Source organism: Zalophus californianus, chromosome 12 (assembly GCF_009762305.2).
Source record: "Zalophus californianus isolate mZalCal1 chromosome 12, mZalCal1.pri.v2, whole genome shotgun sequence".
Lineage (NCBI taxonomy): Eukaryota > Metazoa > Chordata > Mammalia > Carnivora > Otariidae > Zalophus > Zalophus californianus.
Window position 1 is genome coordinate 35104639 of NC_045606.1, and position 18205 is coordinate 35122843.

General features: G+C 35.9%; 1 protein-coding gene across 1 annotated transcript in view; it reads left to right on the forward strand.

Annotated features, from left to right (window-relative positions):
- Positions 1 to 18205, forward strand: part of ANKIB1 (ankyrin repeat and IBR domain containing 1) — a 143487-nt gene that overhangs the window by 81850 nt on the left and 43432 nt on the right. The window contains 4 exon segments of the mRNA XM_027573148.2: positions 2798 to 2915; positions 9726 to 9934; positions 11398 to 11486; positions 16455 to 16599. Of these exon segments, the coding sequence (XP_027428949.2) occupies positions 2798 to 2915; positions 9726 to 9934; positions 11398 to 11486; positions 16455 to 16599 (561 nt within the window).

Sequence of the window (18205 nt, forward strand, 5' to 3'; positions counted from 1 at the left end):
TAGTACCGACTGCTTTGAAGGTTATTGCTAGATTGTGTTTAATCTGAAAATAGAAGCTGTTTATCTTTGCAAAAAGAAAGAGAAAGGCACCTTCATTTTAATCCTTCTTACAGAAGAGAGGGCTAGTGCCCACTCGGGACTGAGCAATGTATTGAAATGCTTCACATGACCTAATTACAGTTCTGTTGCAGAGATTTCGGAGTGAGTATGTTATGTGTTCATGAAGGTAATACATCTTTCTCCTTCAAGAACTATTTTTCTTCCATTGTAACCTAAATTTAAAACTGAATTTTTTTAAACTTAATCTATGTAGATTGCTTTATATGATCTCTTTTTTAACCTATCTAGAATCAAATCTCATTTGGCTCGCATAAATAAAGTAGAATGATAGCTAATCCATAAAAGAGCATTTAGACTGGGTATTATAAGGAAGTGTTGAATCACTGAAACTAATATTACACTCTATGTCAACTAACTGTAATTCAAATAAAAACTTAAAAAATAAAAAGAATATTTAGGAAATAACACCAGGAAATATACAGTTGCCACCACTAGGAATATCAAGAAATACCCATTCTCATTGCTGAGGCAGGAGAGGTACCTGGAATCCCAAGTCTGAACTTGGAACACATTTTTTAGAAGTAATGTTCTACATAGTGTGTAAGTTCTATACTGGAGTGAGTACTATAAATTTAACCATAAAAGGATTTCTTCGATTTTTGCAGGGGAAAGTGTGGTTCAGAAATTAGCTGAAAAGCAAACTGTACATGATAATCTGGGGATTATAAAGGTCAGGAAATTTATCATGTCAACTGAGAAAAATTATCCCTATTAAATAGAATCCCAGTTATAAGTAGTTAAATAAGAATTGGTGAAAGGAGGGCGCCTGAGTGGCTCAGTCGGTTAAGCCTCCAACTCTTGGTTTTGGCTCAGGTCATAATCTCAGGGGCATGGGATCGAGCCCCCTCCCTTCCCCAGTGGGCTCCCCATTCAGTGGGGAGTCTGCTCTGCCTCTCTCCCTCTTCTGCCCCTTCCCCACGCGTGCAGTGTCTTTCACTCTCAAATCTTAAAAAAAAAAAAAAAAAAGAATTGGTGAAATGGTTTCCATACCCCCCAAAAATGAAGCAAGAAATAAAGACAGTATCTTATTCTAAAATATCTGTAAATCAACTAAAATGGTTGAGGTTTGCTAATTGCCCAGAGTTCTCTGGAGACTGTGATACGTGCTGCAAGAGGACATCCTCAATTCTTGGGAATTTCTGTTTTTTAAGCTTTTGTGTTTGGCCTTTAGTCTATGCTTACTGTAGTAAGCTGGTTAACAGCTGTTTAAAAGAATTGAAATAGATAATTCATCAATGTTAATAACACAATATTGAATAAAAATAAAAGGAAATTGCCTAAATATATATAATGTTATGCTATAATGTTATGACAACCATACATCAAATTCATGATAGTGATTTCCATGGGCAAGGATGGGGAGACTTAGGGAAATGTAATGGGGAAAACATGTCATGGATTATTTTAGCTTTTACATAATCCCCCCCTTTGTCCCCTCCGTCTGTTACCTGCAGTCAACTGCAATCCAGAAGCAAATGATCTTCCTTCTGACATATCCTCAGAAGGTCAGTAGTAGCCTAATACTATATCATAATGCCTGTGTTATTCACCTCACTTGATCTCATCACACAGGCATCTTAACATCTCACTTCACCACAAGAAGGGTGAACACAGTCCATAAGATATTTTGAGAGAAACTACATTCGTACAACAATTACAGTGTATTATAATTGTTCTCTTTTATTATTGTTAATCTCTTACTGTGCCTAATTTATAAATTAAACTTTATCATAAGTATGTATGTATAGGGAACAACAGTATATATATAGGGTTCAATACTATCCATGGTTTCTGGGATCCATGGTGGGGAGTATTGGCACACACATTCCCCAATGGATGAGGGTGGAGGGGAGACTACTGTATAAAATTTTGCTTCTTTTGTTTCATTTTGTTTTAAAAAAGAACTTGAAACAAGTATGACCAAAATGTTAACAGTAATTGTTTCTGAATAGTAAAACACTTGTAATTTATATTCTTTATATGTTTTCTGTTAAAAGCAAAGAAAAAGATAACGAAGAAAAAACTTGAGTCGATATAGTACCTATATAAAGAAAACTATATTTATAGTACCTATATAAAGAGCATTAACGAACACTTGAATAAACAGATAATATGTTTATGATAAGAACTCTGAATAGTATGGCATAGTCACATCTCCCCAGGTTAATTAAGAAGTATCATATAATCCCACCAGTAATCCAAATTAGATCTTAATAAATGTAAATGTTTGGTGGTTCAGTGGTTAAACTCAATGAACATATATATTTACATATATAATTGATTTGTAAAAAGCAAAGACTGGATAAAAATACTTGAGAACTGTAGTCATGATTATTGCACAGTGGTGGTATTATAGGTTTTTATTTCTAATTATTTTTTGTATTACCCAAATTTTTAAAATTGTAAAGTAAGATGGTTTGTCATTATAGTATGGTGCCTTTATTTTAGAATAATAAGGTTGCATGAGCCTTGACATTCCACTTTCTAGCTTATAAAAGACTTGTGAAACAGTAGTTTGAGGTCCATGATAGTGGAGCACACAGAGCCTTTTAACTTCAGTAATCAAACTGAAACAGGAAGATTGAATTAAATGATTATCATATATATTTGTTTATAAGCATTTAGGATTTCCTAAGAGTATAACAGCCAACTTAACTTGATTTTCTTCTTTTCAAAGCCATATGAAGGATTAAGGCCTCAGGATCTTCGTAGATTGAAAGATATGCTTATTGTGGAGACTGCAGACATGCTTCAGGCTCCACTGTTTACTGCTGAAGCTTTACTTCGAGCTCATGGTAATGAAAAACGTCTTATGCTTCTGATAACATGAGTGCCTTTTGAAACTTTTCAGAGTGAAAATATGGCTATTTTACTATTTCAATATAAAACAAAATAGTTTGTTAAACAAGCCTAAGTTGTTTTTTGTAGTGGTTACTGCAGTAGCCAACATCCTCAGAACATTCTGTATTTTGGAGTATAAGCTGGCTATAAATCATAGAGGAGAAATAGGAGATTTGTGTTTAAAAACCAAGCTACTAACTCAGCTTATGGATTGTCTAATTTTAGAAATGTGCCTGATTTGGGCGGGGTTGAAAGTTGGAATCCATAGTCCTAGTCCTAGTTTTAACCTTAATTTTTACTAAAGTCAATTAAATACCTAACAATTGTGTTATTAGTCTGTCAGTTATATTCATTTTATATAAAAGCTGTTTCTCACCATAAAGTGTACAAAGCGAAATTAGGGAGTCAATACAAGAATATACTATCCCTTTTAAGTTTTTTTGGAGGGGGTTGTTGTTGTTGTTGTTGTTTCAAGGACATTAACAACTTTACTTAGGAAAACTACTCAGCTTGTTTTAAGTTCTCTGTGATACTTAGGGCAGCCGTTATCACATGCTGAGTTGGACCCTGTCATTGCACAGTTCGTATTTGATATTTTGGGTGGTTTCAAAGATAAGTTTTTTCTGATTTAAAAATTATTTTTAAAAAGAGAAAGGTAAATGGCTCTTCTGCCTGGTTTACCTGTCTATTTGAACTATAAATCTGTATCACCTATACTAAAATAGAATGTCGGGGCGCATGGGTGGCTCAGTCGTTAAGTGTCTGCTTTCAGCTTAGGTCACGGTCCCAGGGTCCTGGGATCGAGCCCCGCATCGGGCTCCCTGCTCGGCGGGAAGCCTGCTTCTCCCTCCCCCACTCCCCCTGCTTGTGTTCCCTCTCTTGCTGTGTCTCTCTCTGTCAAATAAATAAAATCTTAAAAAAAAAATAAAATATAAATTAAAATAAAATAAAATAGAATGTCAACTTCCAAAAATTTTTATATAATTTTTTGATCAGAAGAAAATTTAAAATTCCATATTTCATCATCCCTTGGTCATCACTGTGAATAATTTGGTATATAACTTTCTAGAATCCCTACCTCTAATATTGATATTTCCCAGGGTTCTGTACTTGAGATTATTTCCACTTTATATACCAGTGGCTCGTAAATTTTAGTATAAATAAGGATTACCTGAGAAACTAACCAGAGATTCCTAGACTATTTCTAGAGAGTCTAGGTCATTAGGTGAGGGGAGAGGCTTAAAAATACATGTTGTAAAGACGTCTACCAAGTGGACCAGTCTCAGAGAAGCATTGCTATACACATTTATCTAATGAAACCAAAGGTTTCAAAAATCACCCAAACAGTAAAGTATATCTACAATGTGACTTTAATAAAGTATTTGAGGTTGGGTTTCTAAATGTGTGTTTAACATTTTTTCCTCAATCTAAGGATGTCCACACCTAAACTTCTCTTTTCTCCCTCTGTCTTGATGCACGAGCATCACATTCATCAAATTACCCTGCCAGAAACGTGAAAGTCATACTTCATTCCTCCGTGCTTGTTACATTTGGCCACAGTCTCATCATTTCTTAAGTGTCTCTGATCTTCCCATCCCCGGCTCCAGCTCCCTCTCGAGCTCTTTCCATTCCCATTGCCACTGAGTTAAATTCAGGCTGTCATTAGTTTCCATCTAGATCATAGTCTCCCGAGTCCTGGTCTCCAGTGTTGTCATTCTTCTTTCACCCTATTAATTTTTCATATTGCCACTAGACTATTCTTTTAAAATGCACATTTGAGCATGTCATGTCACTCCCTTGCTGAAAAACCCTTCACTACCTTTCCACAGACTTAAAACCATCTAAACTCTTTAGTAGACCTTCATGACCCAGATTTCTTTACCTGGGCTGTCATCTTCTCGTTTCTTTATTTACCCACTCTTGCTTGTCCTTAGTAACCACATCTTCCAGGAAACCTTTTCTGCTTATGTGTTCCCAAGTCTGCACTGAGACCCTTCCTGTCTATTCCTACTACATCCTGTGTCATACAGTTAGAATACAGTTTTATAGTAATCTCTTTATTTGCTTTTTCTCTAGATTAACCTGGGAGCTCTTAGAGGGAAGCTTTTAATGTTTTTTGTTTCCACAGTACCTGGCATACATTAAGCTCTCAGAAAATGGTTATAGAATGAATAATACATAATAAATAATATACCTGAAGTGTTGTTTATATATACATTACTCCTGCACATATTCCATTGTCCAGAATTCAGTCACTTGGCCACACTTAACTGCAAGCAACAGTTCCACACTGAAGTATCTTTTATATACTTATAACCATTTCTGTGTAATGTATTGTAACTCTGAGTTACAATATATAGAGAATCTAAGTTATATAAAGTATCACAGTCTAAGTTACAATATATAAAGAATCTAGTCTAACTTTACCAAAAATTTTTTAAAGGAACGTTTTCATCTCTATTTGTTTACATTGTGTCATCAAGTATTATTAAATGATCAATTCCAGGGGCACCTGGTGGCTCTGTTAAGTGTCCAATCTTGATTCGGCTCAGGTATGATCTCAGGGTTGAAAGATAAAGCCCCACATCAAGTTCCATGCTGAGCATGGAGCCTGCTCAAGATTCACTCTCTCTCTCCCTCTGACCCTCCCCCCCCTAAAAAAATGATCAACTCCATTTTTACTCCATTGATATTTTCCTAAGTTACTTCTTTTACGTAATAGGGGTCAGTTCTAATAAGGTGATAATCTAATTGAATTTTCTTATTTGGTATTATCTATTCTGTGATGACTTTTTTGGTAACTTACTTAATAGGTCTATATTTCATTTCCCTATTTAGGCATAAAATAGAGGCTAGCAAGTTTTCAAATGGACATCTCTTCTATACTATTTGGATAATACCAGTAACAGTGACATTTGATAATCAAATAAGGTAGAGATAATTGATGTTAGTGAATAAAATAGTGCACCAAACTACAATTTCTACTAATTGCTCTCAAAACAAGGATAGGCTGTGTTTCAGAGCTATTAACTGAACTGTTTGGAAGATTTATAGGTTATATCCTGGGTAACATTCACTCAGCTTTACACAGGAAAGTAGATTTGAGTATTATATTATCTGTTGTCAAATTTAGTCCCAAGGTAATGAAGTTGATCTAGATAAAGCAGAAGACAGAAATGTTTGGCAGTATTTACTGAGCAGTAATTGAATTTTAAGGAAGACTGTTAGGAATACAGAGGTCATTCTCTCAGTATTTCCTCAGTAATACAAGTAATATAATTGAATGCTACCTAATAAGAAAATAAGTAAAATTTACAAAATATGAGACCAAAGGTAATTTGCTTATGCTTAGAATTAATTTATATTGAAGTATTCTTTAAGCTCCTTTGAAGACTCATCATCTTCTCTAGGCAGTTAAACATCAGTGGTCTACAGCTTCTCACTCCGCTCTCTTCCTAGGAAATGATATCTTCTTCCAAGGTTTCTATAGGTATAGATTTCTCCCTCTGGACTAGACTTCTTTTCTTAGCTCCACAGCCTTGTATGTAACTGCCTTTTTTTTTTTTAAGATTTTATTTATTTATTTGACAGAGAGAGACACAGTGAGAGAGGGAACACAAGCAGGAGGAGTGGAAGAGGGAGAAGCAGGCTTCCCGCAGAGAAGGGAGCCCAATGCGGGGCTCGATCCCAGGACCCTGGGATCATGACCTGAGCCAAAGGCAGACACCTAACAACTGAGCCACCCAGGCGCCCTAAACTCAGCTTCTCAGTGACTTCCTAGCACTCCTGAGCTGATGATGGAAGTGTTATTAAAAAGTCCTGCATGATCTAGCCACTGCCTATTTTTTCAGCCTCATCTCATGCAGTGCTTTCCGTCTGCTCTCCATGCTACAGCTACATTGACCTTTTTAACTTCACAAGGATGCCATCTTCCCTCCTACCACAGGGACTTTGAACATGCTGTGTGCTGCCTGTCTAGAATGTCTTTCCCCCTCCCTTTTACTATTTAACTCCCACTCATCTTTCATTTGTCCACTTCAAGCTATTTCCCCAGAGTCAGACCTCCTCTGACTTGGGATTCTCCACCTGTCCTTCATGGCACTCTGACAGTGATGATTCTTTTACTTAATGTCCTTCTCCTTGCTAGACTGTAAGTTTCATGAAGGCAGGAATCCTGCCTGATTTTTCCTCCCATTGTATCCCTACTGCCTGACACAGTGCATGGCACATAAGAGACATTCAGTAAATATTTGCTAAGTGAATGATGTGATAGAATCCAAGCAAAAGTTGTGCTGAAAAATATTTATAGTAAATAAGATTAAAATTTAGCATATTTAATATCTGTTTATAGAAATTATAGTAGTTTTTTTCCTTTATTAAAATGATATAATGGATACTTTTGAAGAATAATCTTACTGTGCTAAGAAAAGTAGTTTTAACTTTTTAAGTAAGTAATGACCTATCAAAACACTAACATCTGGGACACCTGGATGGCTCAGTCATTAAGCGTCTGCCTTCGGCTCAGGTCATGATCCCAGGGTCCTGGGATTGAGCCCTGCATCGGGCTCCCTGCTCCGCAGGAAGCCTGCTTCTCCCTCTCCCACTCCCCCTGCTTGTGTTCCCTCTCTTGCTGTGTCTCTCTCTGTAAAATAAATTAATTAAATATTAAAAAAAAAACTAACATCCATGTAGCAACATTTCCTGGAATGCACCCATGCAGTTTTTTTCACTTGTTGGATTTTTTTCCTCTTTATAATCTGTTCCCTTTCCCAATCTTACTTTCCATCTTCTCAAACGACAACATGGTATGCTGTAACTTTACAGAAATGCTCACGTCTCTTCCTTATATTTCTGTGCCCTGCTCATATGGTTTACACAGCTGGAAATATACTCGTTCTACCTGTATTGCATGTCTAGATCATAATTATCCTGCTAAACCACCAAATACACTGATTTAATATGGTTGAGAAAAGTCTTGCATAGAACATTTCCACAGCTATTTGTATTACAGCTGTAAAATTGTATAGAATGAGCCTGTGTTGAATAATTGACTGTATACTACTCATGACCCTATAGTTCATTGTGCTACAGTGGAAAGAAAACAAGTTTTAGAATCACAGAAATTGGTTTTAAATCCCTCACTGAGCCTAGGCAAGTTATAGAACTTCCCTGAGTCCTCGTTTCTTCACCTAAATAATGATTGAAACGTTTGTTGGGAGGAACAAATGAAATAATGTGTGTAAAACAGCAAAATAATTTGATGTGTTTATTATTTTTAATGGGTTAGGTTTTTATGGCTCTGTACTTTATAACAACATGAGTCACTTGGCTATTTTAAAAGTGTTCATATTAGGAAGATCATCTTTTTTAGTTGAGTCAGATGTGAACTCACTTAATACAGAATGTATACCTAATGCACTAAAACTTTATAACCATAATCCCTTCAGAAGTTTCTTCTGCTTTCAAGCTGTTTATCAAATGATTTTTGGACTCGTTGGCATTTTGGTGTGTTTATAGTAAGCTATATAATCATTTTACAACTTGACACCAGTGAAACAAATTGCAAATTTTACATATTTTTCTTGAAAAGAGTAAAATGGCTAAGTTAAATCTATGCCATGAAAAATTTAGTAACTTCCAGAAGTGACGTGTGAGGCACCTCTTTTGATTATTAGTAGAAATGACTGGAAGTTTTGACGATATTTTAGATATTGACACAGTTGTAAGTCACAGTAGATTTTAAAAGTTTAAATTCTGTTTTAAAATATTCGGGGGCGCCTGGGTGGCTCAGTCGCTAAGCGTCTGCCTTCAGCTCAGGTCATGATCCCAGGATCCTGGGATTGAGTCCCATATCAGGCTCCTTGCTCAGCAGGGAGTCCGGTTCTCCCTCTCCCTCTGCCCCTGCTTGTGTTCCCTCTCTCACTGTGTCTCTCTCTGTCAAATAAATAAATAAAATCTTTAAAAATAATAATAATAAAAATTCGGGGAGGGGCACCTGGGTGGCTCAGTTGTTGAACATCTGCCTTTGGCTCAAGTCATGATCTCAGGGTCCTGGGATCAAGCCCTACATCAGGCTCCCCGCTTTGTGAGAAGCCTGCTTCTCCCTCTCCCACTCCCCTGCTTGTGTTTACTCTGTCACCGTATCTCTCTCTGTCAAATAAATAAATAAAAATCTTTAAAAAAAAATTCAGGGTTTGGAGCACCTGGGTGGCTCAGTCAGTTAAGCGTCCAACTCTTGATCTCAGCTAAGGTCTCAATCTCAGGGTCATGAGTTCAAGGCCTGTGTTAGGTACCACACTGGGCATAGAGCCTACTTTAAATAAATAAATAAATAAATAAAAATAAAAAATAAATATATATTTACTTATTTATTAGTGGATATCATATACCTGAATATTCATTTGTAATTACTAATTTGATATAAATAATTTTCCTTCCTCTAGGTGGCCTATATCTCTTTAATTTATCCTCACTTTAGGGCGCCTGGGTGGCTCAGTCATTAAGCGTCTGCCTTTGGCTCAGGTCATGATCCCGGGGTCCTGGGATCGAGCCCCACATCGGGCTGCCTGCTCCACGGGAAGCCTGCTTCTCCCTCTCCCACTACCCCTGCTTGTGTTCCCTCTCTTACTGTGTCTCTCTCTCTGTCAAATAAATAAAATCTTTAAAAAAAAAATTTATCCTCACTTCATTTTGTTATATGAAACTCTTAAAAAACATCACTGTATTTCCTGTTTTTGAGAGCTATCATTCCATTTTTCTTAAAGACTGGGACAGGGAGAAATTACTTGAAGCTTGGATGTCCAACCCAGAGAACTGCTGCCAACGATCAGGTGTTCAGATGCCAACTCCACCACCAAGTGGATATAATGCTTGGGACACACTCCCTTCTCCAAGAACTCCAAGGACTACACGCTCTTCTGTCACCTCTCCAGATGAAATAAGTTTATCTCCTGGAGATTTGGATACCAGTTTGGTATGGTTCAGTATTCAATGTACTTCCCATAGTTCTGTGTTTAGTCTTTTAACTTTTAAATTATTTAATATTGTTTCATGGAAGGGGCGCCTGGGTGGCTCAGTTGGTTAAACAGCCAGCTCTTGGTTTCAGCTCGGGTCACTATCTCAGGGTTGTGAGATCGAGCCCCATGTCAGGCTCTGTGCTGGGCGTGGAGCCTGCTTAATTTTCTCTCTCTCTCTCCCTCTCCTTCTTCCTCTGCCCTTCCCCTTACCCCCATGCTTTCATTCTCTCTCTCTCTCTCTCTCTCTCTCTCTCTCTATATATATATATATATATATATATATAGTTTCATGGAACCCTTGTAATTGAATCCTACACCCTTCTTAAAGGATTCAGTTATTTCACCCTTTGGTAAATATTTATTATCACAGAATATTTTTGTTATCTCTGAATTACAGATTGAAAAACAAAAGGTTTTCTTTTCTCATTTCAAAACAGAACACATAAAAGAGTTTGAGAAAGCCATCTACTATATTTACACTTAAAATCTCTAGGTGCTTAAAGTTTTAAACACAACATACTGAAATATTAAAAGTTGAGTTTCTGATAGGCACTTTAAATTAAAAAAATATGAAAAAAATTTTATATTCTCTTGAAAACACTTAAAATGTATTGATAACTATGTATTTGTTTCAGTAAAGCTTTAGAGTATATCATCTAGATATATTTGCATAATAGATGTTTTCTTTTTATTGAGAAACAGTACTGCCATTGTCTACATTTTTAATTGGCATACCATTGGTATACTGTTGCAGGAAATTTTGACGTTTCTTTAATGGTTCAGCCACTCAAAATGTGTGATAAAAATGAAAGCATTCTGGGTTTTATCTAGGCCTTCTTGGAAAATAAAATCCAACTTCTCTAATTTGCATCTGTAACATTGGAATGTTTGCTTCTAATAAGTCATTATTTAGAAGATACATAGTTATGTAGCAGAGTTCCTTGGGTAGAAATCCTTAAATTCCTACTCTGAATATCCAGGAGTTTTTATCTTGAAAACACAAAGTTGCTCTGTTTTTGTAGATTTTCTGGGATGAGTATAGGCTAAAGAACATGATATTGAAGTGGTTATTTTGCAATGGACAATTTGATCTTGACCTGAATAGATTTTAATGGTTTGTTTCTTGTACTTTTTTTCCCTAAATGCATAGCTGCTGATTAATACATAAATTTGGAATTTAAGAGTTTGACTTGTGCATTAAAACATTTAAGTCCCTTAATAGTTTATAATGAAGTAGGCATGGTATTTGTTATTCAATCAGAAGTAGGCACACTAACTTAAACTTCCCTTATAACTTTGAAACACTTAACTTTATAGTTACTATAGTAGTATTTTTGCCTTAAGCCAATGAATAAATAAATATATCGTTCTCTATCCGAAGTATGACTTCGTTTAAATCATTGCTCTTCTTCATCTCCAGTGTGACATTTGTATGTGCAGTATTTCTGTATTTGAAGACCCAGTGGATATGCCCTGTGGACATGACTTTTGTAGAGGATGTTGGGAGTCGTGAGTATATGTGCAGCTTAGTATTTCTTACTGCATGATAGCACTCTGATTTGGTCATAAAATTGCCTGCTTTTGATAGTTAATGATATGGATTATTCATACTGGTTTCAGAGTTGCACTAAAATACACTTTCTTTTCTCATTTTTACATCTTCCCATTTATTCAGTAATTAATATTCTTTAGCTTAAATGGAAGGTACTTTTGGTAACAAAGCAGGTATAGGGAAGTAAGTTTTCTTAGTATTTAATTTACATTACAACTAATGTAAATTTCAAGCCTACACCTAGTATCAAGAATAAGGTTTTTTTAATACTCTGAGAATTTGTAAGCATTTGTTTTATGCTTTCTCTAAATTTTTTTGTGACAAGCAAAAAATAGCCTTTGAAATCTATAAGAATATGTATAAAATTCCTTTTCAGTCAATTCAAAGGTTAATGTCTCTTCTAGACATGGTTGGGTACAAATGGGAAATTTATTTTGTTTCTCATGTTGGTCTCTATTCTCCTTCCCATTATCTTGCCAAGATTTATACTCTCATACCATCCATTAACTTTGCTCTAATGTTGTACTTTTCAAGGGAGGTTTACAAACAAAACAAAGGAGAATATCAATGTAATTAATGAGCAATACAAAATAGTTATCTCTGGAGCATCATAAGTCTACTGACTAATGACCTAAGCCAAAGCATGTAAGGAAATCTTAAAACTCGGAAGGTTTCAAACTCTTCTTTTTCATGGAGTACCAGGTACCAAGTGTAGGGAGCTGGGGAATACCATGTCGGGTGAGAGAACAAGAACCTGAGCAAATTTTCTGTTGCTGTCTTTAAACAATTGTTGCTGGAGTATAATTGACATATAATAAACTAAATATTTTAAAATAAATAATTTGATAAGCCTTGACATATGTACACACCCATGAAACCATTACCACAGTCAAAAATAATGAATATATCCATTACCCCAAAAGCTTCCTCATTTCTCCTTAAAAATCCCTCCCACCCTTCTCGGTCTTCCTCCCTCATCCTCCCACCACGTCCTCCCTCCAGTTTTTTAGACAACCATTTCATCTTTCTGTCATTCTGATTTCATTTTGAGTGCATTTTCTTGTTTTCTAAACCAGCATATGGGAGAAAATTTCATTTGGAGGGGAGAAATATTACTGCTTCTTAAAAAGTCAGAATAAATGAGAATATCTTGTCATTCTTTCTAAAACATAGACTAGACTTCACTCTGAATCTAATTAGATAAGATCAAATCAGTACAGCTGATACAGGTTAAACTGACTGGCAAGGGGCAGGTTTACAATCCAAAGCTAACTTTGACCTAGTTGTAGATGCAGAAAATTTTCCACAGATACAGTAGTTTATTTAGCTTAAAATTGTTAACTCTGTTGTATTGGGGAGTATTTTCTGGGTTCTACCAAGTTTGCTACTGTTGACCTGTGGTTTCTGTGTGAAAAACTAAGCCTCCCCAAGGGATTTACTTGAATTTTTTTGAACTTCCTTACCTCCCTCACCAAACTTATGTCACAGGAACCATCTCCCATACTCAACACAGACTAGCCCATGGAAGTTTATGGTAAGATTTAAATTTGAAAGATCTAATGATTATTTTCTGTGTTACTTTATCAACCTACCTAGGACTCCCCTCCCATCATCCTGCCAGTAGTTGTTGTAAAATCAAGCAGCAGGAAAACCAAGTTCCAGGTTGGGTGATTTATACATTGATAAAACCATTTTTAAATGAATTGCAGTCCTTCATAGGCATATAGAAAAGAAACTTCTTTGTTTAAGAAGCAAGGAAAAAATGTTAAAGGTCCTTAGATTGTTCAAAAACTCTCAATTTATTTTACTCTTCCCTACTCCATAATGTCATCAGTCCAGCCAGATGCTTTGAAGCATCTACTCCAAGGGCTGAATGAAAGGGTAATTATTATTTTCTACCCAGCCTAGATTATCCTTCCTGCTACTTATTAGTTGTTGATTTACGTAAGTGGTTACCCTCCCTGTGCCTCAATTTCCTTATCTATAAAATGGTGATAATAGTAAGCACATCATAGTTATTGTCAGTATACTGTTAAATGGCTTAATATATGAAAAAATGTCTAAAACGAACAGGGCCCTGGAGCATAGTTACTACTCAATAAATTGTAGTTATTATCCTCTTCCTAAGGATGGCTGATCTGCAAGATAACAACATACATAAAGTCTGCCCCAGATTTCTCTCTGTCAACTTTTTTCCTTGATATGACAAGTTCACTTAATTCATTTTCCAAAAAAGTCTATTATAAACCCAAGTCCAACTAATCATTATTTGTGGTTGCTGTTTCAAATAAAAATAGCATTCCATGATAAACGCAGGTAGGTCTACTTATAGCTTGAACAATTTCCTAAGTGCTTTCCCTCGAGACAACCACCATGCTTTGGTATGCAGCAGCAGAAGTTCATTATGCTTACTTCCCATTTCTTTGCACAGATACTCAAAAGATGTGTCTTGTGAGTTAAGATTTAATAAAATAAATCAATAAAATGTATTAATAATTAACAATAATTCATTAATTTTTATTACTCCATCAAGGATATTCTTAAGTGAAACTGGCTTTTTTTTCTTTAACTGCAAGTGCAAAGCAGTGAAGAGTATAAAGTATACCGGTATTGTCTTTAACACCACTGCCATGATTCATGCTAAGGCACTAGCAGTTTTACCTCAAAAATAAAAACAGTTTTAATACCATTATGAAAATACTCTTGACCTCAGAAACCCTGTGAAAAGTCTCAGGTCCACAAATCACATTTGAGAACTGCTGCTCTATAGTATTTCCCCTGAACACTTCATCCATCTTTATTTCTGCCAAATTGTTTTTTTCTTGACACAGAGGTCATTTTACCTGGTAACTAAGATACAGAATGCCTTATCTGTTGGGATATGTCAGAGTTTTGTGGAGCATGTGCAGTTTTTAAATCATATTGAAAAATAGAGGGTAAGATTTTAAACATGTTGAATTTTATATGCTATGAGACATTTAAACAAAAGTAATGTGTGTAGTCAAGATCTGTAGCTAAGAGGGGAGAGCTGGGCTTTAAACCTCGAGTCATTAGCATATAGGTGGTAGTTTAAGTTGGGACTATCTAGATCACCCAGGAAGAGTGAATGAAAGAGAAAGGGGGAAGAGTTTTGGTGTGAAAACCCTCAAGGACAGTAAAACATAAGTGCTCAGGAGAGTAAAAAGCACTAGTGAAAGATGAATAAGGAGCAACCAAAGGTAAAGAAGAATGCCAGGGGGGGAAATTAAGTCCTAGAAGCCAGAGAAAAGAGAGAATCCTGAAAGAAGGAACTGTTTAGCAGTGTCTAATGACTCCAGAGAAGTCAAGGCGGATAAAAACTGAGAAGTCTTGAATCCTTGGGCTAATGGGTAGTCTTAATGGCCTTGTTGAGAGCTGGCTATTCAGTGAAGAGGTGACAAAAGCCAAGTGTTGCCGGTTAAGAAGTGAATGGAATGGACTTGAGGAATGAATGACAAATCATCGAACTATTTTGTCAAGAAACTGATGTGAAAAGGAAGTGGAGCTAAAAAGGATCATTTAGTTGAGAAATGTTTCAGGGTAGGAGAAAACTTGAGCATATTGATAGTGCCAAAGAAAAAGACCCATGAGAGAGGCAGACAAACAGAAAGACAGAGACAGAGAGAAAGGATAGGTTTCTGGACTGTGTAAGTTCTGAAGCTGGCCAGAGTATTTACGGATTTGCTTGGGGGGGGTAAAGGAGGAAGCCTCTTTCACTGAAGTGAGTAGTGAGAAGGCAAAGATAGCTAAAGACATAGCTAGGTTCAGGGTGTGATGGGGAGATAGTAAGAGAGGGCTCTGTTTTCTTCAGAGTGCCAAGATGAAATTGGGGAAGAAGGTGGAAATGGACCAGAGGAAGCAGATCTGATGAGATCTCCGTTAGCTTGATTTTTATTTTTTTAAGTGCAGTTGAATTAAGACACAGAGAGAACCAAAGGAAAAATACTGCAGGCAGAATAGTCAAACTGTTGATGATCACTAGAGAATGGTGACTTAGTTGCCTGGTTTTCCATTTATTTTCTCTAGGTTTAAGTGTTAAATCACATTTCAAAAGCTAATTTGTTTCTTGTTTTTCCATAGGGAATAATAATAAAAATAAAACCCTAGCTAAAATTTATAAATTCTTATTCTATGCTAGGCACCCTGCAGATACTCATATACACATTATATCTTATAATCTGTGTAACAATCCCAAGAAGTGCTTATTATTATCTCCATTTTACAGATAGTGAAACTGAGGGGCAGAACAGGTAAATAAATTGCTGAAGATCATATGACTTGTTAGCGGCAGACCTGGAATTCTCTAACTCAAAATCCTGCTCCTTAACCACTTACTTCACCTTGGGCTAGATTCCTGCCACTCTCCAGGATACCTTTTCCCTACTACCCCAACTAGTGTGCCTAGAGTAGGACATGCAACTTAATACTCATCTAAATGAAATATAAGGAGATAGTCTTTTCTTCAAAAAGATATACTATCTTCCAATGCCACTCCCAAATCTCTTGGATTAGGCATGATTTAATTTTATATAATTGCTTCTTTTTCTCTAAAGGTATAGAATATCGAGGATTGAATATGACCTTTCTAAACCACTCATTTCTGAAATTTTAATGTTAAAGATAATGTTTCAGATTTTTAGAGAGGATAAAGCAAAAGAAGAACATTGTAAAAAAATAATGTATATATAACAAATACAAATATATATATGTGTGTATAAATGAATGGTTGGGCAGGTAGTAAGTGTTCAATGTTTGTAAATTATGTGAATCAGTGTATTACAATTGATATTTCATACTTCGGTCATTGGTTCATTTCTAACAGAAAATTCAGCATAAAGAAAAAGTTCTTAGAATGTGCAAATAAATTATATTCTTCCTTTTTTTCTGTCAATTGATAATTTTAACAGGTTTTTGAATCTGAAAATTCAAGAAGGTGAAGCTCACAACATTTTCTGCCCTGCATATGATTGCTTCCAACTTGTGCCTGTGGATATCATAGAAAGTGTAGTTTCTAAGGAGATGGACAAACGATATCTACAGTTTGATATTAAGGTATGCTGCCAGTTATCTGATTTCATTTTCATTTTCATTTTATTAAACCTATATAACAGATTTTATTTAATTTTTTTGTTTTATTTTTGAAAACACATAGAATAATGACTGACTTTTGTCTCCCAGAAAAACTGCATGAAGGAATGATGGCATTAACTAAAGTTTTAAGCTAAAGCATTATGTTTTTTAAAAGATTTTATTTATTTGAGAGAGAGCATGCACGTACATGTGAGTATGGGGAGGGGCAGAGAAAGGAGAGAGAGAATCCCAAGCAGGTTCCACGCTCAGCACAGAGCCCAACGTGGGGCTTGATCTCATGGCTCTGAGATCATGACCTGAGCCAAAATCAAGAGTCAGACACTTAACTGACTGAGCCACCCAGGCTCCCTAAAGTATTATTTTATGGTTATGATAGATAAAATAAAAATAAAAAATTGAAGTAGTAATTTAAAAAAAAAAACTTGCTCAAAACTATTTACTGATTTGCCTGTTCAACTTTTAAAACTGATCAAGACAGTGTTCAAAGTAAATAGTACCTATTTGCAGTTTTCCAAAAGATATATTTTAGACTTCTAAATGTAAATATTCAGAAATAAAGATTATCAACTTGGAATGGGTTTTTTCAAAGAATAGTTTCATATGATGAATTATAATGTTTCTCTTTTTTTCTATATTTATTTGCATTTAAGAATTGTCCAAAAAAAAAGAATTGTCCAGAAGTATGCAAGTTACTTTGTTGTGTGGTTTAAAAATTATACTTTGGGGATGCTTGGGTGGCTCAATCAGTTAAGCGTCTGACTTTTTTTTTTTTTTTAAGATTTTATTTATTTATTTGAGAGAGAGACAGATAGTGACAGAGATAGCAAGAGAAAGCACAAGCAGGGAGGAGTGGGAGAAGCAGGCTCCCGCTGAGCAGGGAGCCCAACGCGGGGCTCAGTCCCAGGACCCTGGGATCATCATGACCTGAGCTGAAGGCAGACACTTAACTGACTGAGACACCCAGGCGCCCTGAGCGTCCAACTCTGGATTTCAGCTCAGGTCATGATCTCTGGGTGGTGGGACTGAGCCCTTTGTTGGGCTCTCTGCTCAGCGGGAAGTCTGCTTAAGATTTTCTCTCTCCCTCTGCCTTTGCCCCTCCCCCCATAGGCATGCGTACTTGCTCTCTCTAAAAAAAAAGTGCAGATTTTTTTGTAGTCTAAACCCTATGACATACGGACTTTTCAAAAAGATGTCCTGCTCTTCTGTAACAAAGCATCATAATCCTGATTTTTATGTATTATTGGGGTGCCATTTAGAAATTTACAGTACTAATGCAGCTAATAATCATATAATTATTTTCCATCAGAAAAGCAGCACATTGTATGAGAAAACATTTTTAAATTACACATTTTCTGTGTGAATAATTGCATTTTTGCTTCATCATCTACCTGGTTTTTAGATTGAAGAAAACATAAATTTAAAATGTCACGTTGTTACTAAGGTAATTACCTCTTTTTTCCTTCTTACTAAGTTCCATACTTTCTGGTACTATTTTAAGTATCTCTTGAGACTGATTATTCCTTGTTTTTTTTTTAGTTCATCCTTTTTTTCCCTCTAAAGTAAATTG